This window comes from Rhipicephalus microplus, unplaced genomic scaffold (genome assembly GCF_043290135.1).
Source record: "Rhipicephalus microplus isolate Deutch F79 unplaced genomic scaffold, USDA_Rmic scaffold_16, whole genome shotgun sequence".
Lineage (NCBI taxonomy): Eukaryota > Metazoa > Arthropoda > Arachnida > Ixodida > Ixodidae > Rhipicephalus > Rhipicephalus microplus.
The window spans coordinates 2,692,345-2,717,861 of NW_027464589.1; the positions used below are offsets into that span (position 1 = coordinate 2,692,345).

At 42.5% G+C, this 25,517-nt stretch overlaps 1 protein-coding gene across 7 annotated transcripts in view; it reads right to left on the reverse strand.

Annotated features, from left to right (window-relative positions):
* The window catches only part of LOC119166644 (uncharacterized), a 181,143-nt gene that overhangs the window by 67,106 nt on the left and 88,520 nt on the right, over positions 1 to 25,517 (reverse strand). Inside the window, exon 1 of one of the 7 annotated variants that reach the window (XR_012888815.1) lies at positions 4,028 to 4,299. The exons of 4 other annotated variants lie outside the window; for them this stretch is intronic. Coding sequence is in view for 1 of the 3 variants with exons in the window: in XM_075883423.1 (XP_075739538.1) it covers positions 4,028 to 4,088 (61 nt within the window). In the remaining 2 variants the exon portion in view is untranslated. Of the gene's footprint in view, positions 1 to 4,027; positions 4,300 to 8,387; positions 8,537 to 25,517 lie in introns of those variants that run through there. 2 more of the 7 variants (XR_012888813.1, XM_075883423.1) reach the window with 2 other exon arrangements.

The window sequence follows — 25,517 nt, forward strand, 5'->3', positions numbered from 1 at the left end:
GCCAAGCTGACAGATTGCCTTCTCTATTCTCATACCAAGTACGAGCACCGTCGTCAAGGTAGAAATAGGCGCGTGAAAGCTTTTCCTGTTCCGACCAATGATTTACCTTGGCAACACGCTCATAGTGGTCAAGCCCGTCGTGAACGTCTTCATGGCCACCACCACTAAAGCGATCGGGAACGAGGGGTTGAAAGAGGGTCACCTGAGATGGGTGTGTCGGAAAGCTGCCTTGGGGCACCTGTTGCGAGCTTGGGTTGGCCATTGGTTGAGCTGTGCGGTGCCTAGCAGGTTCCGGTGAGTGAGTCAGCTCTGGCGCGAGGCCTCGCAACCGTCGACTGGAGCGATGCACCGGTGTTTCTACAGGTGACAATGCGTTTGGACTCGATGAGCGGCTCCCAGCAGGCGTGTGGAGCATAAGACAGGGTTTCTACCCCGCACCTCCACCAGTGTCGCGGTACAACGCGAATAAAACACAGATATACCTTGGGACGACGAAAGCAGCGTGTCCTCGACAGCTGTTGTTGTTGTTGTTGTTGCCCCTTCGCATTGGCACATACCCACTATGGGGGATTGGCCATGAAATCTAGAAGTATCCTATATGAGATATATTAAAAGGTTTATCCTTAATGAAAAAACTAATGATGTAATAGAAAATAATAATTAACTAAAAAGGAATATTAAACTAAACAAATAATTGAAGATTGAATCAAGAAGAGAAAAGGTGAGGTAATACTACAGTGGAAGACAGAAATTTTGAGTAGACCAGACAATCGAGCTTATCTCACCCGGTCACAATCAAATGAATATGCAAATTTCATTCAAAATTAGACAAGTGTCTTCAGAAATATATTTAAGCAGGCATTATTATGACATGCGCTTTGATTCTCGAATGAAATTGCATACAGCATCGAATACGCTTCTGTGCTCAGTCACAAGATCGTCTTTTTCAGCCTCGAGAGAAGCTAGAGGCCCACTACCTCGTGCCCACTAAATGCCCCATCATCGTTATCGTCCACATGTAGACACGCGTCAATATATTTGTTTCCCAACAGTTTCGGGAGGGGTTCGCCCTTCATCAGGAGATGAGTTATACTGACATGAGCTTCCAAACTTCGTTGCTGCCGCGTCCCTCTCGCCTTGAAAGATGTTTGCGAGAGTGAGAGGGAACCTAAAAAAAGGGGGGGAAGAAAAAAACGAAAAAAGACGTGGCGCTGATGAGGAACGTACACTGTAAGCAAAAACTATCCAAGTTTGGGGTTTTTGCGGCTCATGACCTCTGAAAACTCTCTCGGGTTAAAAATTACTACCTCGTGTAGGAGTAGAAGATGGTACATGACATAGTTTTACCACCACCTCTCAGGCAAGTAGTAAAAGGATGTCAAAATACAGTTTTACCACGTAGGGAGTTTTCTATCACGTGATTTTTAACCTGCGTTTCAGAGTTTATTACCACGTGACTGCAAGGTGCGGCTGCTTCGGCGGCTTTTGTCCCATACACCCCATTGTGACGCTCTCAGTGAATCATGAAGGTACGTGATGACCACTGTTTTTTCTTTTGGTATCGCCGTGCCTCAGGACTGACCTCGAGTCAACGCACTTTCACTGGAACTGGGGGCAGCATAAGCACAACAAACGAGAACAGCATTCTGTGAACGAAAAAGAAAAAAAAAGACGGGGGGGGGTATCTCAAAAGAAGGAAAAAAAAGAAAGAAAACCTGCTGTGAAAAGTTGTCCTGCATATTTTCGCAAATTGTTGGCTTTTGCTCGGCGGTGGCCTTGGAGACAGACGGTGCAAGAAGCTCGGTATCTGTGTGTCTCGTTGGGCTGATGGATCTCACGTGTTTCCTACATCATCAAGCGATTGTGCGCTTCCGAGCGCCTCCAAACCTGCACGTCGCGGATATCTCGCTTCCGAGCTTAATCGCGGAGATCTGCCAGTGGTAACAAAATCAATCTGGTGTCATCGTCCGTGCTTGCCTACTGGAGAAGCAATAAACAAAATGCTTCACTCTGTCGTCGGCACCGAGCCGCGGCCGCCAGTGACCAGTGGGAGTGTGTCGCCGGGACAGGTGAAAGAAGCATCGCATATATTTTGTTCCACAGTAGGCGATGTCTGCATGAGTAAAGTGCTGCCCGAATCGCCCACCTCATTCACCAACTGTTCTCAAACAAGTAGCGCGAAGCCGATGCGAGGCAGACAGAACCAACAAGCGGCTGCCGGTGAGCACGAAGAAAACCCGGACGGTGGTCTTTCGTTGGAAGTATGCATACATCGCCCCGTCCCTGTAAGATAGCGGTCACGTGTTCATTTGTGTCTGAAATGACGACGAAATTCGCACAGGATGTGTGTTCTGTGATCGCCAGCTGTGTTTCATCGGATAGCCGTGCTCCTCGAAAAGGCCTAGTACGCCGTCGGTAAGAAACTTGTGTGCAGGCGTGCACCGCTCCTCTACGCCCGTTGTGATGAATACGTGCTGCTACTGTGTTTGTGCACCGTCACTCAATGAAAATCATTGAGCTACTTTGGTTTGTGCGTAATTAGGTATATTTTATGGACTTGTGCATCAGCAGTGCTAACACGCGTGGGGCCATGAGCCCGATGTGCCGAGTAATTATTGGATACTCATAAAGGTGAGATCGGGTAGATTTATAATAAAAGGTTGGTGTGACATTTAGTGCCCTGCAGCCCACCTTAAGGTTACGCTTGCACCTTCAACCGTTGTTGTTAATCAATGCAAAAAACGAGCTCTCCTACCGGTACTACAGGGCCGGTCGAAAAGTCATGCCTATATATATACCGGATTGTCAAAGTGTAGTTGAGCAACGCGTGCAGTCTGTTCGAGTGGTGTATTATTCTGCAGTTGTTGTGTGTGCGTGTTTGTCTGTATGTGTATCTATGTGTCACCAATTCCGCCGTTCAATAAATTCAATCAATTCTGCTTTTTAAAAAATTTGTCGACTCTGGGCGAAAGCACTCGTCAACTTATATTTTTTTTTACCACCAGAAATAACTCCCAGAAATCGCCTCAAAAACCTTGTGAAGGCAGTAAAAATTTACTCTCTCGATACCCGCTGAAAACTTCAAGGGTGTAAATAATTACTACTCTCCCTACGTTCAAAAACTCAGTTAGCACGAGAGTAAATTTTTACCTCGGTAGTAGGTGGTAAAAAAAAACCAGGAAAGGTAGTGCGTGAGAGGACAAATGGTTTACCCAGTTTTTGAGGTTATTTCAGGTCATTTTCGTTTAGTGAGTACTCCTCATCAGCGCCACGAATCAACAACATACTTTCCCGCCATTTCAACATAATCAGGCAAAGCAAACGACTAACTTCTATTTTCGAGAACCCACCTCACGTGGTGTACCGCAGGGATAAAAATCTGAAGGACATTTTTGTCAGAGCAAAGACAAACACCTCCAAATTTCAATCAGGGTGCCATCCCTGCGGAAAAGCTCGATGCAAGGTATGCCCACAGATGGTCACAACACGTGAATCCAAAGCGAACTTCTCGGATTGCAAATTCTGCATAACTGAAGCCTTAATTGTGACTCCAGTAACGTAATATACATGCTACGTTGCAACATCTGCGGACAAGAATATATCGGCCAAACAGACACGCCATTTCGGCTGCGGTTCGATAATCACCAGTACCACGCCACTTCACTGCCGAAGCTACCTTTATCTCGACATCTGCGCCTGCCAAATCACAGTTTTGAAAATATCAGCGTAACTCTTTTGCAGTCCGGTTTCTAAAACAGACGCGAGCGCGAACAGCGTGAGGCATATTGTATTTTCAAATTTCGAACATTAGTAGCCGGCATCAACGAGGACCCCGGAAAACTCAACTGCCTCCGAAAAGTAAGCCAGGAGGAAATTGGTGACAAAGATTGATAGCTGGAGACCATGCTTGTTTTTTCTGACTGACTCGTACATGTACACTGTCCTTTCTTGTTTTTTGTTTTTCTTCTTTTTTATCATTTTTTTCTTTTTTTTCACATGCACATACAAAGTGTTTATGTTCGCTTACCACTTGATGACCATTGATGGGAAACGGACGAAGATGAAAGGTAAAGAGCCGACCGACCCATTAAGGTGAAACCTTTTCTTTACGCACGCCGTCACGGACCCTGCCGCCACCGAGGCGACAATCTTGGGTGGCCCGACACACGTCGAGAACTGAACAGCACGTGATAAGAACCGTATGTGGACGTACACGGACAGTTGCTTTAGTTCTCAGTGTTGACAGTGGTTCTTCCTCTTTTTTACTTTCTTTCTTTTCTTTCTTTTTCGCCTTTTTTCTTCCCCCCTTTCTTTTAAGTTCCCTCTCACTCTCGCAAACATCTTTCAAGGCGAGAGGGACGCGGCAGCAACGAAGTTTGGAAGCTCATGTCATACCCTGATGAAGGGAGGACCCCTCCCGAAACTGTTGGGAAATAAATATATTTATCCTTGTTGACAACGCTCCCGTTGTGTCATATCCCATACCTTCACGAACGAAGACAAACTGGCCCATTGAATTATTACTCCCACTATATATATATATATATATATATATATATATATATATATACATATATATATATATATATATATATATATATATATATATATATATATATATATATATATATATATATATATATATATATATATATATATATATGTGTGTGTGTGTGTGTATATATATATACGGTTACAAGAACATGTGAGGTGCAAGAAAATGAAGGGATGAGCAGACAGATTGTAATAACCATGCACTTTCAGAAAAAAAGCCATGCTTGCACGTAAGGCGCCGCATAGTCACAGTGAAAGTTAGAATAGCAACATTTCAGGGCCTTTTTTAAACACTCATTGGTTAACCAGTGCAAGCACACTTGCTTGATACCCACTACGGCAATATGGATAAAATTTTTTGGTAGCAGGCTGGCATTTTCCATGGTATTTTTTTGTCATTCTAGTGAGAAATGTGCTATCCACTAAATACTTGGAAGAAATTTTGTGCCAATTGTTCATGCAGTGACTGATGACTATGAGGAATCATACCTTAAAAGGGTATGCGCCACAGTTCATAGGTGAACGCTAACAACAAAAAAGTGCTATTTTATGAGGGGTTAGATATAGGAAATTCGCTATTTTTACAGATAGTTTAGAAAATATCACACAATGGACAGATTATCAGCACGTCAAATTTCCATGGAAAGCCCAGTGGAGTACGCCAAAAAAAACTTGAAATTATAATCTCCAGATTCCGGTGCCGTGTCCCCCCATTAACTTTTTATTTACACTGAGCTGGTCTGACACTTTCCTCCCTTTGTCCGTTCTGCGAAGAATCAGAAACTATTGAAAATAATTTTGGCTCATGTCATATATTTGCATTAATTAGGAAACGACTCTTAGATATTCCATTTGCGAAGCTAGGTTTAAATTTAACCACAGAAAATGTTCTAAGTTTTGGTGCTTCTGTTTCCGAAACTGCCACAGAGATGCATTCGATGCGGTGTGTAATTTTATTCAAGACTCTAAACGTTTTTAACATAAAGCCCACGTTAATAGATACTCAAAAAAAACGGGTCGAAAAGTAATTTTCCATTCTGGATAAATCCATGACATACCAAATTAATCGGGTTTGGCAAAACCAGCTGTCTTGTCGGCTCCCAAAATCAAGTTGTAGCTATTAGTGTCTACTTTGTTCTTGATTCTTTTTTCTCACTATCTAAATCTTTAGTTTTTTTCTTTTGTTAACATACTGTCTTCACTATACAACTCCCCCCCCCCCTCTTTTATTTTCGTTGTAAGCAACAATGCAGTTATCATCCATAGACTAGATGTTCTCTTGGCCAATCCCCCAGTGTTGGTACGAGCCATGGATTAGGAGATAAAAACAAACAAACAAACAAACAAACAAATATGCCCACATGAAATCCAGAATATGTTTAATTTTTCACTGAAAAATTCTTAGATTCCTGCTCATTGGAAGTTTTCTAAAATAATTTCGATATTAAAAAACGTGGATCCGGATTTACCCTCGATAAAATAAGGCCCATTTCATTGATGTCTAACCAGCTCAAACTTATAGCGAGAGTCTTGAATGTCCGAACAATGAACTATATCAATAAACATTCAATAATAAATGCCAGTTAACTTGGTTTTAGATCGCGATACTTCATATGATGTGAACATGTGGATTTGGAAAGTCGCTTACAGAGGCTCAACGTCGGTGCAAAAACTGTGCACTAGGGACTCAACCCTTTGCTAAGGCGTACTATAAAGCGGAGTATTATATCCTATTCAAGCAGATGCAAGAATATTGCTTTCCAAAGTATGTAGCAGTATGGGCTCTAGAGATTGTAAGAGACCGATAATTTTATTGCTTCTTGGGTGGATGCTCTTCCAAAAGATATAAGCAACACAAAGTGTACCTCAGGTCTGCTGATCGAGCTCTTCACCAATGTTGCGTTAATAATGCATTATTGGTAGAACGAAAATTGGGTTGTGGTTTAAAATACAGTTTTGTGTCCCGTTAGCAAGAATTATCGCTAATAGCCTCCGTTCCCACGAGCACGGAGACCTATAGACACCAGTTTTAGCAGTCACGTTATAGACCACTCCTAGTCACAATACTTCTGCATGACAAGCTGTTATACCAACCGCTATTGACTGATCTTCATAATTGTTGAATGCGAAGTCCTTTAAATTATTCATTACACATGCAGTTCATACGGTCAACAGCAAGTCAATATTTCTATTTGATTCACTATGGGTGCTGGATGGACACGCCAAAAGATTTTTATATAAAAAGACTGTGGAAAATCTTTTTACGAACTGTGTGAAAAGTTTCAAAAAATAAAGAAATAAACAATAAATTTAAACCCAATCTATTCAGGATAGTGCACTAAGAGCGACCAGCCTAAGACAAACATTAAATAGGCTGCGAAGTTGAATTTTAGTTGTAATTTCTTGAGAACAATTCGAGATATATTGAGAATAAATGAAATCATAATGTTGACAAGACACGTACATTCTTTGTTTTAGAGACGATGGTGACTACATGCAGAGCTTTTAACAGGCAGCAATAATTCTAGCTGTAGAATGATTGTGGGGCTATAAATTCTGCCGGCGACACAAGCTCCGTTCATATAGATGAATCAGCTGAATGATGAAAGATGAAAGATGAAACCCCTGATGAAGGGAGGTCCCCTCCCGAAACTGTTGGGAAATAAATATATTTATCCTTGTTGACAACGCTCCCGTTGTGCCATATCCCATACCTTCACGAAGACTAACTGGCCCATTGAATTATTACTCCCACTATATATATATATATATATATATATATATATATATATATATATATATATATATATATATAGTTCAGTAGATCCTCCGTGAGCGGTTACAACGTGGTTTATTTCGACGTTTTGACCTAGAGTCTGGCCTTCATTGTTGACGTGCCGTGTTGTTAAAGCGCCGAGAGTCGTGCGACGATCTTTGCATGTTGTCGCTCTGAACGAGAGGGCGGTGCCAGCACAAGCGAGCCACATGTCCTGCGTAACCGCAAGAATAGCAAATCGGGTGGTTGTTTGCAGTGCGCCACGGATTCGGAAACGCTGCAATCGGCCGGCTGAACGGAACTGGTGATGGCCGAACAGGGATCGGTGTGGTAGCATAAGTGGGCTGTCGAGGTGCTCTGGCTGCAACGACTTGCGCATATGTCAAGGGTGCGGCCTCCAGAGGTGGTGAACGAGCGAAAGGCAAAGCGTCCGCTACCTCATCTTGTATGACGTGCCTTAAGGCCGGGGCCAGATGATCTGGGGCCAAAGGATGCGTTTGTGCTGGCTCGGGCGCACTCAATAGAGCTGCCGAGCAACCTTCTCACGCACGAACTGCTTTATGCGAGGCAACATGTCGTTATGGTCTCCGAGAGTCGAGGCCGCGATCGAATCACGTTGTTCCAGAGAGCGCCGTGTTTGGGCGCGTTGCTTGCGCAATTCGTCAAAACTCTGGCACAAGCTGACGAGTTCGGCAATAGTTTGTGGGTCCTTGGCAAACAACATTTGAAATGCGTCATCGCATATGCCCTTGCGAATTTGTTTCATTTCGTCGGCTTCGAGCATCGCTGGGTTTACCCGCTTGCACAAGTCAACAACGTCTTCAATGTAGCGGGTAAAGGTCTCTCCTGGTTGTTGAGTGCGCTGACGAAGTCGTTGTTCTGCGCGGACTTTTCACACAGCAGGGCGGTTGAAGACTTGCGAAAAGGAGGCCTTGAATGAATCCCAGCTGGCGATGTCGGCTTTGTGATTGCGCAACCAGAGACTAGCGACGCTGGACAAGTAAAAGCTTACATAGGTCAGCTTAGCCGCATCGTCCCACTTGTTCGCTGCGCTCACCTTGTGGTAAGTAGCCAGCCACTCCTCAACGTCTTCGCAGTCAGTGCCGCTGAAGATCGGTGGGTGACGCAGTGGCCACACGCCGGGACATGTAGAGGCGGGAACTTGCGAGGTACCTTGTATGGAGGGTTCTTCCGGCATTGCTGGCCCTGCAGGTAAGGTGCGACTTCGTAGTTCCAGCTTTGAAGACTACTAGGCACTTCCACCAAATTATACTGCCTGGTTCAAGAGGCGTTAGTCACTGTCACGAGCTCAGCTCTTCGTCGTAGTCGTCTTTCAGGTGCTCCAACTAGATACTGTCTCTCTCCCTTTTCCCCACTACTATATATATATATATATATATATATATATATATATATATATATATATATATATATATATATATATATATATATATATCCTCATAAGGCCATGGGTAACCCTATTTGTATAAAGGTGATTGTCATATATGGCTATATACAGCAATGTCCAGATAAGGACATATAGGGGTTTAGATATACCTCTTTGTATAAGGAACATATATAGCTACATGAGGAATTGGGCACACCAGGTTATATAATGCTCATATACGAGTATACCATATAAAGCCTGATAAGCCCAATTTTTGATGTGGTCATATATGGAGATTTTCAAATAGGTTTATATATAAAATGTTCGTAAGGAACGGCTTTGCGTAAGAGCAATGGCAGCTGTCTTTTTTTATTCTGGCCGGATGCTTTGTCTGGTTGTCCTATATATTCTATACACGTCGCAATACACCTTTTCCAGACAGATAATTAGCGTGTTTGAATACCCGCACTTCATAGGTTTGTTTACCTGAGTAGGAAGCACGCTGTCTTTTTTTTTCACCTGCCCTACACACGAACTATCTCTTCACCCTCTTCACCCACTTTCAGTGCCCACGTTTGAAGGGCAAAAACCTTTCGAATGTTTGAAAGCCCTTTAAAGGTTCATTATGCATCAGCATGCCATCTGTCCGTTTATAGATAAAATAACCATGTTTTTGGGAAGAGTGCGTGTAATCATCCCTCGAAATAAATCATGTGAAGAATAGAACAGCCCTTGTCTATTTTCCTTTCGCGTCCCTGTGTAGAATATGGTGCTTTTCGTTTTTTGTGTAGAATATGCGGTTTTTCGTTCCTAGCACGCACGCTGTCTCGAAGATATAAAACGCAAACTTGAGGCATTGAAAATTTTGTCCAGTTGGTTTGTTATTATCCATGTATCAGATTAGTTGTTTCAACTTGCAGCCTACACTGATTACATACTTTTCGCAATTATGAGAGTAGCACACTTTTTGACTTCATGTGGGAATACCTGTCGAATTTGCTCCAGCACAATATTATTCTTCTGTGGATGTCATTTTTGTTCATTGGCCTTTCTGTTAGTAGTTGCTCGATTGGAATGAGTTTTTGTGTGCACTCCAGTGTATGATTTTTCGATCTTGAATTATTTCTGTTTTGCAAGGCCATTCAGCACTATCATCATCTCCATCACACTATGCCTTTTTTGATATTGTCACGGGGTCGTGACGTGGCCGAAGACAGGAGACTTCGTGTTGGAATTTAACTGTTTATTTGGGCGAACCTGTGCCCGGTAAACGGAAAGTCCAATTACAGCAGCAGTCTCGCACAGATAGCAGTCTCGGACTGATAGCGGCGAACGGAGCGTCGGCCTACGATCAACAACAGACAAGCGGCGAAGCGCGTCGGCATTTATACTCTTGCCGTCGAATGTTCTAGCGTTCTCTCTGGCGGTGGCGTAGGTTCCAGAACAATTTGTACCGTTCGCACAGTGGGCGTGATCTTATCGAAATGATCTACTACAGTCCGGAACCTTCTCGAAAACTGCAGGCGCGGTTAGGCGCGGTTTGCGCTGAGAATCGTGTGGTGTTTTGGGACGATAACAAAAACTTGGGAAACGGATCGTGGCAATATTAGAGCACTATGTCATCTGCAAATCAAAGTTTATTGGGTCATTCACACTTAAACTTTATTCCTGCTTATTACCAATACAGCTCTTTCAACATTTTCTGTTCCCACAGCATCGGGTTTATCCTATCTCAGCATCTGAACACTTTTCAATGCCATTTTTATCCTTCTTTCTGAAGAAACACGCTAGCAGTGGAGTATTTGTGGATATCTGCTAAGATATTCAATTAGGATGAAGGAACTCCTTGTTGACTGATTGTTTTCAGGGCTACCATTATCTGTATCGAGTAGAATGCCTTTTTGTAGTCTTTGAGAGCCTAATAAAAGAGGTCGTTGTATTCAGAAGCTTTCCTCAATGCCTTATTTATGGCAAGAATGTAATTGATCGTTTGAAAACATTTTCTGAAACCAGCTTGTATTTTAGATTGGTTGAAATGTTTACCTCACCTGGATTTAAATCACCTTTTTAAATATTTTGTACATCACGGAAGATAAACCGATGCGCCTAATATCTTGAGTTTTTTTGTTGTCTCCGTTTTTCTCTAGTAATTTATTCGTGGTGTTTTTTTAGATTACTGAAGCCATTCCTGCTTTGAGGTGTTAAGAATAGTAAGTTATGTTTCTTTGAAACAAACTTTCCTCTGTCTTTATTTAAATCGGCTGTCTGTCATCCCCAACTGCTTTTCTTCGTGGCACATTGGCACGAGTGAAGAGATGGAGTAGGCAGCGAAAATGACGAAGCAGGAGGAGAAGCACACGGAAGAGGCACGAGGGTGCACATGCATGAGTAGCACATTGCTCGATGCGTGTGACACCAGCCGTAAAAAAAAAAGAGGTGCACGCGATGAGCTGGCATTGCTTGTTTGACTATGGTAGAATATGGTTGCAGCGTAAGCTACGTTCTGCCGACGCGCGCAGAAGTTGTTTAGTAACGAAGGCCGCAACGCCGGAACTTTGTGGCGTGGCCGTTGACTCAGTGATGTTCCGTGCAGGTAATTTTCCCTTTTTCAGAGAATTTACGCCAGTCAATTTAAGTGAAAGGGAAAAAGGGAATCTCCGTGTATAGCAGGGATTTTCAGAAATGGTTATATTCTCATACAAGTACCGAAAACTAGCGGTCACAGTGAACCTTCACCTGCTGTTCTCGATTCTCACGCAGGAACCACGCAAGCATGGCGTTTGAGATTTGTTTCTGATATTTACCGTGAGCGCTTTCTAGTTTACTGGTGATTTTAGTCTAGAAGCTCAATATGTACAATGTACTAACAGTACATAATTTACTAGAGTACTGCTTTTGTTGTGCGACTGTGGAGGGGCTATTCATGATTTCAAAATTTGCCAATACGTGAGGCAGGTGTAATTATAGTTTGTGTGTGCGTGGAAGGAGGCGGAAATCAGGGCTGTTGTGCAGGAAAATGTGCTGGAAATTTTGTGAACATTCGCAGGAAAAAATTCCCGAAATAAGAAATTTTCATGTCTTTCATTAAGAATGCTTTTGCGTAATACGAAACATCACTGCCGTTTACCTTGATGACGCTCAGACAAGGCTCCTCAAAGATGATTCACTACCTTTTTTCTGGTCTGCACTTACCCACCACAGACCCCCTTCGAACGTCGGCACGCAGCGGTCTCCTAATGCCACGTTGTCACTTCAAGAAGATCACCGGTCTCGCACCGGGCCTGACTGACAAAGACTCCCTGCTACGTCACTGACTGCAATCGGGAAAGGCTTACGGCAGCACGTCTGACCATGACGCATTATAGCAACGATGGAAGAGGATCGCCAGTGACACCAACCACGGATCCATTCATGGTAGGCTTACGGCGATTGGTCGAACAAGTAAGAATGTTTCATTCAGACTACCATTCGGCAGGGAGGCCTAAGTGGCCAGACTTCAGGTGAAGGCTGCATCTAGTTGTAGTAAGAACTGAATATTTGTGTTAGTTTACTGTGAATTTTTTTACCGTAATGTTAAGTAGCACAGTTTTGAACATGACCAAGAGGGATAAGAAGGACACGACACTCGCTATATTCGCAACTAAATTTATTTCAGTAAAACGCTCCACATATAAGCACCTACGCTGACGCCCAGCGCCACAAATGAGAAATAACAGACACTGACAACTTAATAAATATAACTTTTGGAGCGCTTAACGATAAAATAATTGCAGCACGTGTAGATATGAACTTGACAATGCATGCGTTTTTACCCACTAAACACAATATGAGACAACTAAAGCGATAAAACGAAGCATGTGTGGCCCATAAACGCAAAGAAATAAAAACATAAAAACGCGGTTTAGGGTAACGTGAAAGACATTCAACTACAACTCACACGTGCTGAACACGGAAGTCTGAAATGGGAGGAAGAACTACAATTGTGATCCTACGTTCTTTGTAATGCTACGTACTTCTAATAAATTCCTTCTAGAAAGGTGGCTTCTCAACGGCTTAATGAAACCTATGGTTGGCTAACACTGAAGTTTTTTTTTTGTTAATGTGATATGCTTCAACAGTTTCTCTGTGCAGTTTGTTTCCTTGATGAAACACCACGGTGGTATTATCAAATAGCAGCACGTAGCCACTTTAGGAACAGTGTTGCCTAAGGTGAGAATAATTAATTTGAATATTTTCGCTAAAGATATCTAATGTCCTAACAGCCTGGTGTTTATACACCAACCAGTCCTGCCAATTTAAACTTTCACGCATGAGAGGGGTGGACGATATACAACCGATATTATGCTTAAAACAAACTTTGTTTTGTGCTTTATCTTGCAAGAATAGCATCAACCGAGACACCTCCTAAAATGTTAACAGTTCTCTAACTGTTCAACTTTTGCCCAAGCGCAACATTTATAAAGTTGAACGGCATTATGTGCCGTCCAATATACGCCATTACTATTGGATGAAATGTAGCCCAGTTTTGAGCACATTTTATTTAGGTAGCCTGGAAAAGGTCCTTTATTTGAAGATCAACGCATGTGCACTAAATGTGTTTCGTTTTGTTGATGGTTTTTCAGTTTTGTAAACAACGGTTCATCTATTAGGATGAGCATCAGATATTTTACGAGTGTGTAAAAAGAATATTAGAGGCCTGGGTTTAACCGTTCAGTTACCTAATAATAATACTGCAGTTTTTGGATGTAGAATTAGCAGTTACAGCGAGACATGTATGATTGTCATACACTCTTCGAGCACAAAAACTATTACATATCTACAGTTCGGCACGTTTCCAGGTGGTAAGGAATGGTATGACCTTTTCTGGTCTGAGAGCAGCCTGGCCAAATCGTGCCCAGATAAGGTTAACCAAAGCTTTTGGCAACTAGTCAGCAGACTAATAAATTCAGGGTATGAGAAACACGCGCTGTGTAAATCAGCAAACAAGCTGTACCAGGTAACTGCTGGAACGCGATGGCACCGAAAGCCTACCGAGAAAAAGTATTTTCCATATGCGCAAACTATAGCTCACAACTTTAAAAAATTTTGATAATAGGTTTGCCCTAGAAATTGTTTTTGCGGCACCTAACAAGCTTGGTGATTGAGTATGTGCAAAATTTGACTGCAGTTTTTCTGTAGCAAAAATTTTTAAATTTATTTGATTTTACTTTTTATTTATACTCTCGATCCCATCAGCAATCATTACAGGAAGGGCGTATGGGACATTTACCAATATAAAATGCAAACAGAAATATTTAATTTCATGCAAAGAAGGTATTTGCACTTAACGAGGGAAATAGAGAAACTGAATAGCACATCATAAAGGATCCTAACAAAGAAAAATAAAAGGTTGTCCAAGAGGCCAACAAAAGGGAAAACTGAAATAGGAATACACTGATGAAAAGGGAAATTTAAATCAACTGACAATGTAAATAATTTGGTGTTTTGTGTGTCGAATAACCTAAATTTTGTGTACGAAAAGAAATTATACAAAAGTACGGCGATAGAACGTAACATCACTGGACATCAGGTAAATTAATTTCAACCAATGATAAAAAAGTGAATAACGTAGCGGGTGTTGTTACGTTAGAATCGAGCCTGTTCTATTCACGTATCATGAAATGAAAAATGAATGCTTATGAGTTTTCGTATGAATAACGTGTTCATGTAATAATAAGGCGTGTTTGTGCCGGGTTTGTCACGTTTGTCTTGAACATAGAAATTTCGAAGTGTCAATATTTGTCTTTGTGCATTATTTTATATATAACTTTTATTCTCGCAAGCTTGGCTCGGTTTTGTAAGGTGACAGTACCGGCTTGTTTTAGCAATGCTGTAGGTGAATCGATTAGCCTATATTTAGTGTAAATGCATCTCAGTGCCTTTTTTTGAACTTCGAGTTTGCAAATGAGTTTTTTAGTAAAAGGAAACCAAACAAGGTTAGCTGTTTCTAAAGTTTATTTAACAAAAATTTGGTATCCGAATAGCTTTGTGATAGGGTGCGCTAGTCTCAGGCGAGTTCGGTTCGGACTGTCACGGTGGATGGACGTGTTTTTTGAGCGCTCCCGATCGACTTCGCAGAAAAGTTGTTTTGCATGTTTTGACCTTGTCTTTGTAATTATAGGGCAGCAGTTAAAAACCCTGTAGCACTTATTTTAATGTACAGATTTTTCAGGGGTCAGTTAACAGGTATTTATTGTTTTGTGCGTGTGTGTGTGTGTTTGACTTTTGTTTTTTTTTTGTTTTCCTTTTGCCACCTCGTGAGGGAGGTGCGCATACATTGAACACGCAAACGTTTGTAGTCGAGTTTAGACTTTCTCTTTTTTGTAGGGCAGGGCTCGAATTTTGTAAATATCGAGTGCGACAAGTCATAGGGACAATTGGTGGCAGAAAGACATGATTAAAAGACTGTAAAGTGTTCGGGATGTGGGGTTGGTTTGAAAGTAGGCCCAAGTGTGGAAGCGGAAGGAGAAGAGACTTGCGCGAAGTGTAGGCAATATGAGGTCGAGGAAAAAGTGCAGAAAATGGTGGTTACCCAGAGTGACCTGCTGATGAGAATCACCGAGCTCGAGACTACGTTGGAGACGGAACAGGAGAAAACGAGGGCTATTGGAGAAAGGCTGAAGTCCGCCGAGGAAGCACTAGCCAAGGTGAACAGAGGAGCGGCCTACGGAGAGAACAGTAGGAAACCGGCAACCAGAACGGCGGAGAAAAAAGAGCAAGCAAGTTTGGAAAAAACAGGTTCAGCCGGTTCAATTGTCGCAAGGCCCAGCTTCAGTGAAGTAGTGGTGGGGATGGGAGGGGACAAAGCAGCCCGCATCACAGGTGCAACTAACGCCCAGGTGCAGGACGCTCCAGCTGAAAAGTCACAGCATGGGATATTGACTGGGGACTCCAATTTAAATCGATGCACAGAAGCCACCAAAGAGAGGGTTAGAGGTGACCAGAGGGGGGCAGTAGGGGTGTTTCCAGGACGCAAAATGAAAGCAGTCATGAGGCATGCGAGTAGAAAGCTCAAAACTACAGCTGATAGACGAAGCCTCGTGATAAATTCAGGCGGTTTGAACGATGCCTTAAATGAAGGTACAGCAGGACTAGCAACTACACTGGCGAAAGGCGTCGATGACATGAGCGCCACTTCTTCTCAGGTACAGGTAGCGATATGCACGATACTGGAAGTACCGGTGCGTGATAGCAACTTGCAAAGAGCGGTTGTCAACGCAAACCAAGAGATATGGCGGATGAGTCAAGAGAACGGCCTTGACGTGGTGGAAATAAACAGAGGGTGCGTAGGTGGGGTGGTTTTCAACGAGACAGAATTCACTTCGATGGGCGGCTAGGTCATGAGGTGGGTTGGCGACTTGCAGGATGCGCAGTAGCTCTTTTGGGGGGCAAGGGGGCTGTTCGGGGAGCCGGATAGCTAGTAACGAGGAAAACAACCAGGGGGACTCTTTGAAAGGTGGTATGGACAGATACGATTCCAAAGTGGCACCAGTATCTAAGATAGGTAGAGTACGGGGCAGAAATAGACATAGCCATGAGCGCCGAGCCAGCTCAGACATAGGGTATAATAACATGCAGGGTGATAGGAACAAGGTGAAGTGGGAAGAGATAGAAGAACAGCTAAAGGAGGAAAGGCCGATGGTATACAGTTTTGTAGAAACACATCTGAGCGACATGGAAGAACCTCTCTAACAATGCGGACTACGCGTGCGAATAATGTAATAGAACAGAAGGAGTGCAAACAGGAGTGCAAGGAACATTTATAGCTAAAAGGGAAAGTGGCAGGGCGAACGACACTCCTTGGTTTCGTTTACTTGTGGACAGGAACAAAGGCCAGAGAGGAAGACCTGGCAATGGTAGAGTGTACATCAAATGATATTCAGGAGTTAGCAGGAGAGTGCGAGATAATTATACTAGGAGATATGAATGCGCATATAGAAGATATAGATGGGTATACCGACCCGAAAGGCAAAATCATCATAGATATGTGTGAAAGGCTTCAATTGATCATTCGCAACAGTACCGAGAAGTGTGAAGGACAAATAACATGGGAGGTAGGAAGGCTGCAGTCAACGATAAATTACGCAGTGATGTCACTTAGCCTGTATGAAAAGCTCAGGGGAAAACACATAGATGAAGATGGCTCCAGAAGTCTGGGTAGTGATCACAAACGTATCAAGCTAAGTTTTGGAAGAGCAGTGAAAGTGGGAAGGAGACAAGATGAGCAACTACAAGAAAACTTTTATTCAGATAGGAAAATTTAAATAGCCGCTAAACAAATTGCATTAATCACTAAGAATAATAAATCAGTGTGGAAATACACGAATTTGATTAGACTGTTTGAGCAGGAGGTTCCCAAGGCACGCGACAAGTCACCCCAGAAAAAAAAGACACAAACCCAGAAGTTGGTGAGATGAGGAAATTAAGAGAGCCGTAGCAAAATAGCAGGAAGCCTCTAGGGAACACAGATATGCTAAGCAGCAGGATGAACCGACGGATTATGTTGAAAGAAAGTGGGAAATTTTTCTAAGCTGTAGAAGGGATGCATACCTTCTGATCAATGAAAAGGTTAGAAGAAAGGGAGCTCGGTGGCTGGCAGAAGTACAGAAAAAAGACAGAAAGGCAGCTGCGAAGTTTTGGAACCATCAAAACTACCTAGGAAATGAGACGAGCCTAGAGCAGAGGTTTATAACTACAGCTCAAGGTGTTAGGCTAGAAGGGAAAGAAGCTATTTAATATATAAGAACAAGGGCAACGTAAAATTTTCAACAAAGAAGTGCTTTACGCACCACAATAGACAAGGATGAATCAATAGATGGGAACAATTCGAGCTCTCTTCCTGTAACATCAGGCGTGCCACAGGGTAGTGTTCTGGGGCCGCTATTATTTTTAATTTATGTAAATGACATTGTAAACACAGTACTACCAGGAACTCAAATCAGACTGTTCGCGGATGATTGTGTGCTATTTCGTCAAATTACCTGTTCTAATGATCAACAGAACTTGAACTTAAGTCTTAATAACATACTAAACTGGTGTAATGACAATGGTATGGCACTCAACGCACAAAAAACTGTTTATCTTTGTGTAACTCGTTCAAAAACACCTCTTCATTTTACTTATAATCTCGGCTCATCATCACTACAACAGGTTAACAACTACAAATATCTAGGCGTAACAATAACTAATGACCTCTCTTGGAACTTACACATAGACAACGTATGTTCTGCTGCCTTCCGTAAACTGTGTTTCCTAAAACATAAGCTTAGAAATTCTCCTTCTAACATAAAACTACTTAGTTACTTTACGTACATAAGACGAAAACTAGAATACTCTTGTGTTGTATGGGACCCCTTTACTAAATCTAACATTAAAAAACTGGAAGCAGTGCAAAGAAAAGCTGTTAGGTTTGCTTATTCAAAGTTTAAAATTACGGACTCGCCGACTGAACTTATGACTGCTAACAACATTGAAACACTTGAATTACGGCGAAAAAGGAACCGCCTTAACCTTCTGTATCTTCTTGTCAATCATAAGTTAGCCCTTGACCCGCGTGCATATGTATCTCCTCTGTCCACTAGGCATACACGTCATCATCACACCCATTCTTTAACCCCGTATTTTGCTAAAACCAACGCGTTTCAGTTTTCCTTTTTTCCGCGTACTGTATCAGAGTGGAACTGTCTAACTGATCTTAGCCAATTTTCTGTTGCTTAGAGCTAAAATATGCACTGTTAACTTGTGTTATGTATCCATTAAATGTAATATTTTGCCATGTTATCTTTTATGCGCTCTGTTAGTAGGTGTTTCGATTCCATTTCTCGTGATATATTCTTGTTATCACATGTGTTTTTGTTTATATCCTGCTTCTTGTACCTGTCCTGCTTGGACCATTTCTTGGTCTGCAGTATTGAATAAATAAAAAAATAAAAATAAATAAAAAGTGGCACAATGACTCCATTTTCACAACAAGAGTGGGAAAGGGCTGAGAAAAGGGTTCCTAGTAGTACATCAACAGGCCCAGATGGCATTCTAATTATGCTGATAAAGACATTAGGTCCGAACTCTAAGCAGGCTTTGAGAGAGGCAGTGATCAAAATAATAATGGATGAAGAAGTTCTCGATGGATGGAAACTTAGCAGGATAAGCATGATCTATAAAGAAAAAAAAGGACAAAGCTGACATAAACAACTACCGTCCCATAACAGTTACATCAGTGGTCTACAGACTGGCGATGCAGATTATAAAGAAAAGACTGCAGGCATGGATAGAGGTAGAAGGGGTGCTGGCGGAACTGCAGAGTGGGTTTCGGAAACACAGGAGGTTGGAAGACAATCTGTTCTAACTGACGCAGTGCATCTAAATAACAGAAAAGGAACACATGCCCCTGTGGCTAGCACTTTTGGATATCCTGGGAGCTTACGATAGCGTGGTTCAAGAGGAATTGTGTGAAATACTGGACACACTAGGCGGGGAAGATGTAGTCAATAATCTTTAACGGATATCTATAAAGGTAACAAGGTAATTATAAAGTGCAAAAAACAGGTATCCAAGCCTGCAGAGGTAAAATGGGGGCTTAGGCAAGGGTGTCCCATGTTACCCTTATTATTATCGATGTACCTACTAGGTTTAGAGGCAAAATTAGAGCAAAGTGGACTGGGCTTCAACCTCTCTATTGTCAAACAAGGAAAACTCATAGAACAGGCACTACCAGCTTTGATGTACGCAGATGATATAGTGCTAATGGCCGACAACAAGGAAGATTTGCAGAGATTGGTGGATATCTGCGGTAATGAGGGAGATAGGTTAGATTTCAGATTCAGTAGGGAAAAATCAGCAGTCATGAATTTTAATGACAATGAAGGTGGTCAGCTTAGAATACCGGAGATTATGCTAGAGATGACAGATAAATACAAATATCTGGGCGTATGGATAAGCAATGGGGCCGAGTACTTTAGGGGAACACGAAATATACGTGTCGATTAAAGGTAACAGGAATGCAGCGGTAATGAAAAACAGGGCACTGTGTAATTACAATAGGTATGATGCTGTGAGAGGACTAAGGAAAGGGGTGATGGTTCCTGGTCTGACGTTTGGCGATGCGGTCTTGTGCATGAGATCAGAAGTTCGAGCAAGATTAGAAATTAAGCAACGTGGACTAGGTAGGCTTGGCTTAGAAGCTCTCGGGAAAACACCAAATCAGGGAGTACAAGGTGATATGGAATGGACATCATTTGAGGGCAGGGAAGCTAGCAGCAAGATAAAATTTGAGAAGCGATTGAGAGAAATGGGGGAGGAGCGTTGGGCTAGGAAGGTATTCAGCTACTTGTACATGAAGAATGTCGATACAAAATGGCGGAAGCGAACCAGAAATTTGACTGGTAAATAGTTGGAAAACAGCAGGGGGCCAAACCAAAAAACATTATCGGTTAAGAAGAAGGTATGGAAGCTGAGACCAATGTGTGGAAAATCGTCATGGTTAAGAAGTCAGTACTAGAAATCTATCGAACTTTTAAGCAGGAAATTGCCAAGAGAAGGATCTATGATAATACTCGGGGTAGTTCTCTACTGTTTGAGGCTAAGACGGGAGTGTTGCGAACCAAGACATATCGGGTCAATTACTAAGGGGTAGACACGGTATGCAGTGCGTGTGGAGAGGAAGAAGGAACTGCCGAACACTTCATAATGTTCTGTAGAGGGCTTCACCCTATTTTTCAGGATGATGGTGCAGAGTTTTTCAAAGCACTGGGGTTTAGGGACAGTGAGGACAAAATAGACTTTAAGCGGGTAGAATTAACTTGAAGGAGGTTATCTGATTGGTGGCTAAAGTGAAGGCACGGATTAAAATAAACCCTTCACTGCAAAGTACGAATCCTCAGCCTCACTATTTAAGAGAAAAAATAGATCAAGTTTTCGGTTCATTGAATATTACGGCTTGGTGGCGCTAGCCACCGCCCGATCTAAAGGGTACAGCCATGTCCATCCATTCATCCATTAAAAAAATAATTTTTAATGAAGTTGCAGTGACGCTGCTGAAATGTTGTTCCCATCCTAAGTCATAGGTTATTTTAATCTAAGGTATTGGTATTCAATAAGTGCGTTAAGAGAGGCACCACATATAGAGTAGTTATAATCGGATGTGTGCTTTTTTCGTTATTGATAGAACAACCAAATTTTCAACGTTCAGTTATATGATAACAAATGCTAGACGAACCAGAAAAAAGTCTTTTTCATGCATATTACTGGTTGTATATTTTCTACCCATGTCATTAGTGAAAGTTTACATTGACCAGACTGGCCGGTGCCTGAACACCAGGCTGTTAGAACATTGGATGTTTTAGAAAAACTTAAGTAATTCCAATTCTCTGTTCTCAAAGTGTCAACATGCCACTATTTGATGACAACACAGTGGTGTTTCGTCAGACACCAACTGCACCACGGAAACAGTCGAAGGATTTCGATTAACAAGAAATGACTGCTGCGTTAGCCAATCATCGGTTTCATTGAGTCATCGCGAAGCCACCTTCTTAGAAGGACCTTAATTAGAAGTACGTAAGATTACATTCAAAGAGGGTGGCATTCTTAACACTTAGGGTGGCATTTGTAACACTGGTTTCTTTTGCCGACTTTGTTTAGCGCGTCTGAGTTTTACTTGAATGCCTTGCACCTTACTCAGAACCGTATTTTTTATATTTTCATTTCTTTGAGTGCATGAGCCACACATGCTTAGTTTTATCACTTGAGTTGTCGCATATTGTGTTTAGTGGATAAAAAGCGCATGTATTGTTAAGCTCATTTCTAGACGTGCCGCGATTCTTTTATCGTTAGGTGCATAAAACTTTTATATTATAGAAGATTTCAGTGCCTGTTATTTCTTATCTGTGTCGCTGGGTGTCAGCGTCTGTGCATATATATGAAGATTTTTCTAAAATAAGTTTGGTTGCGATTGTAGCGAGTGTCGTGTCCTTGTTATCCTCTTGTAAATGTTAAGAACTGTGCTACTTAACCTTACAGTAAAACGATCAAATACCAACTTGCCCAGTTATCAAACTTAATGGAGATTTTTATAATGTTTAAGGCTTTTTCTCTGTTTGTGATTTAGTTTTGGATCATTGAGTGGTTCTCTTAGATTTTCCATGGTCAATAATAAACCATGTTTGGTATAGCGCCCAGCGTCCTCTCGATCTATCTCCATTAACCCATGCCTCCATGATTTGTGAGGAAACAATTTGTGAGCCTGCCGCAGGATGAAAAACTGCCAGGATCAGAAAATTTGAGAGATATTTTTTCTCCTGCCCAGTCACTGATATCCTTAAAGCGTGGTAGTAATGGTGGTCCTATACATCTGTTATAACATAGAGGTTGCAAAGTAAAGCAGCTCCAAGTGGGTCAGCTTTCTTACAGTACAAAGTGGAGTCCCTAGTCCGGGACCATATTTGTCGTCGCCGCTGCCCTGGTACGCCGGCCGATGAATAGTTGGGCCGGAAGGTTCTGACAGCTGAGCAGGGCTGTCTTTAGAATAATTGGGAGCGCTTTACGGTGGTGGCCTAGGCTTGACTAAGGAGAAGACTGAAGTTTTTTGAAAATTTGAACATGTCCAAAAAATTAGGATGATCAGATCGCGTTGACGGAGAGAGAACGCAAGCCTGAACGAGAAAAAGAGGAGTGCGAGTTTGAACGCGAGAAAGAGTTTCTTGAAATAAAGTGTAGAGCACAAATAAATGTCCTCGCGCAAGATGACCAGATTGTCAAGTCAGTATTTTTGGCTAGTACTCACCTAAAACCACCAGATTCTGATTTCCTATATACCGCCGTCGCATTACAATAAACTTTGGTTGTTAGTTCAGTGCTCTGTTCTCGTCTCTTCTATCCCCTCCTGTCGTTTTCGCTGCTAAGCGATTTAATCGTCGACTACCCGCGTACTTGCGAGAAATTTGATGGCTCTATTTGATGAAAGTCGGGACTACTTACACAGTTTTGAAAGAATTGCAAGGGGTCAAGGATAAAAATGAAGAGGGTAGGCAAAGCTTTTAGTATATGTCTGGTTAGGGCTAACTTTAAGCGTTTTCCGTTGAACACCCACCAATGGCTCCATGGACTATCATAAGGCTAAAAAGATTGTTGCAAAGATTCATGTTGACAGAGGAATATTTGCGGGAGTGGTTTCCTCAGTACAAGCCAGAAAATGCTGAGACACAGAAGTAGTTTGTACAGTCAAGAGTCCGACGGAATCCTGTCTGGTCAGGGACAAACATAGTGAAAAATAACAAAAACGCTGACCAAGGTGAAATACAGAAAAGTTAAAAAGACGTTTCGGCTCCTCACACCATAGCTTTGTTCACAGTGACCGCAAATGGCCTCGTGCGCTGTTCTTATGCACCTTTTCTAACGTGTTGCAGACATCGCGCGTACACAGGCGGGAGTGTCCCAATGTTTATGTTCTACGTATGCACAGTAGTTTCAATGGCCAGAGATTCCTTGTGCAATTGTGGCAACAACTTTCATTTCGTGGCAATGATGCAGGCTTTATCACAGTCGATAGCGTTCTCAGTACACGCTACATGTTCTGCGAGTGCATTAAAAGCCATTGCCTTGTTCTTTACATCATTAAAATGTTCCCGGAGCCTTCTTTCGTAATTGCCCGTTTCACCAATGTATCGATATTCACAATCTTTGTAATGAATTATTTCCACGCCGGGGAAATCATGTATGTACAACTTATCTTTGACATTTGTGAGACGGCCTCGGAGATTTCGTGTCGGAACGTGAGCCACTTGGACGTCGTAGCCACGCAATACCCGAGCGAGGGTCTCGCAGAAGCCTGGGACGTAAGCCAGCGTTGTGCGTTTTTTTTTGTAGCAATCGTGTGTGACTGCACTGGGCGCTGCAGTTGTCCCTGCACCGAGTTCATAAAGCAAAGCGGGTATCCGCAAGTAGCCACCTCTCGCCGAATGAACTCTCCATCTTCTACTGCGTCTTCTTCCTTAGAACGAATTCTCCAAGCGTGCTTCACGAGCGTAGAGACAACAGAACGTTAATGAAAGGATGGGTACACGGAATTAAAGCTTAGAAAACGACCGGTGTGTGTTTCTTTTCGTAGACGCTGAAAGTCAGGCGCCTACCGTCTCGTATCACGAGGACGTCAAGGAACGGAAGGCAGCCGTTTCATTCTTCTTCCACGGTAAACTCCACGTCCTCCACAGAATTCAGCTGTTGCAAGAATACTGGCAGGGCATCCCGTTGCAAAACACAGAAACAATTATCCACATAGCGAAGGAAAGTCTTGTGTGGGGCAGCAAATGAAGTAAGAGCCCGGTTTTCAACAGCCTCCATGGTAAGGTTTGCGACAGTGGCGGACACAGAAGATCGCATTCCAGTGCCATGCACCTGCTTGTAGTATTTGCTCCCGAATATGAAGTAGGTGCTCTCTAAGCAGAACTGAAGCAACCGTAACAGATGAGGATCATCGATGGGCATTCTGTCCGACAAGGATTGGTGTGACTCAAGGGCTGCCTTGCACACGTCTATTGCCAGACCAACAAGTACACTTGTAAAAAGTGACCGTACATCAAAAGATGCTAGAACATCATTGCCATCTAGTATCATGTCGCGTATCTTATCAATAAAATCACTTGAATTCCTTAAGTGCGTTTCACTTTTTCCAATGAACGGCGAGAGGGTCCTGTGTAGGTAAGCCGAAAGCTTGTTCAGAGGCGACCTTGTAAAATCGACAATCGGGTGGATTATGACAGTAGTAAGACGGTAAGTCGGGCCAGTTGGTTAGGATCCATCGTGAACTTTCTTACAGCGCAACACTAGAAAAAATACAGGACAGGGAAGGAGTAGAACAGAAAGAAAAGACGGCGCTGACTCACCACTGTTGTTTATTGGAAAAAACGGGGTGAAAAATATTGGCAATATATATAGGCCCGGCAGCCTACACCACAACATGCGCAGAATACGAGGTGCGCCGAGGTAGCGTTATCACACTCATGGCGATAAACAAGCTTGGTCTAAATAACTTAATTCTTTTTCATGCAGTGTGACGGATGGTTCACTAATGCACTTGCTACCCCTAATCTTTATATGATATGCCTCAGCGATTTCTCTAGTTAGCTGGTTAGGATGCTTGAAGATGATGGTGGTTCTCTCAAAAATGGGATGACAACCGCATGACCTGCAATGTTCCGGCAGATGAAGTCGCGCGATTCCTTGAAGAGATAACTCATGCTCCCTTAAACGAACATTCACACATCGTTTCGTTCGGGAGTACGTGGGACAAACGAAACGATGTGTGAATGTTCGTTTAAGGGAGCATGAGTTATCTCTTCAAGGAATCGCGCGACTTCATCTGCCGGAACATTGCAGGTCATGCGGTTGTCATCCCATTTTTGAGAGAACCACCATCATCTTCAAGCATCCTAACCAGCTAACTAGAGAAATCGCTGAGGCATATCATATAAAGATTAGGGGTAGCAAGTGCAGTAGTGAACCATCCGTCACACTGCATGAAAAAGAATTAAGTTATTTAGACCAAGCTTGTTTATCGCCATGAGTGTGATAACGCTACCTCGGCGCACCTCGTATTCTGCGCATGTTGTGGTGTAGGCTGCCGGGCCTATATATATTGGCAATATTTTTCACCCCGTTTTTTCCAATAATAAACAGTTGTGAGTCAGCGCCGTCTTTTCTTTCTGTTCTACTCCTTCCCTGTCCTGTATTTTTTCTAGTGTTGCGCTGTAAGAAAGTTCACGACGGATT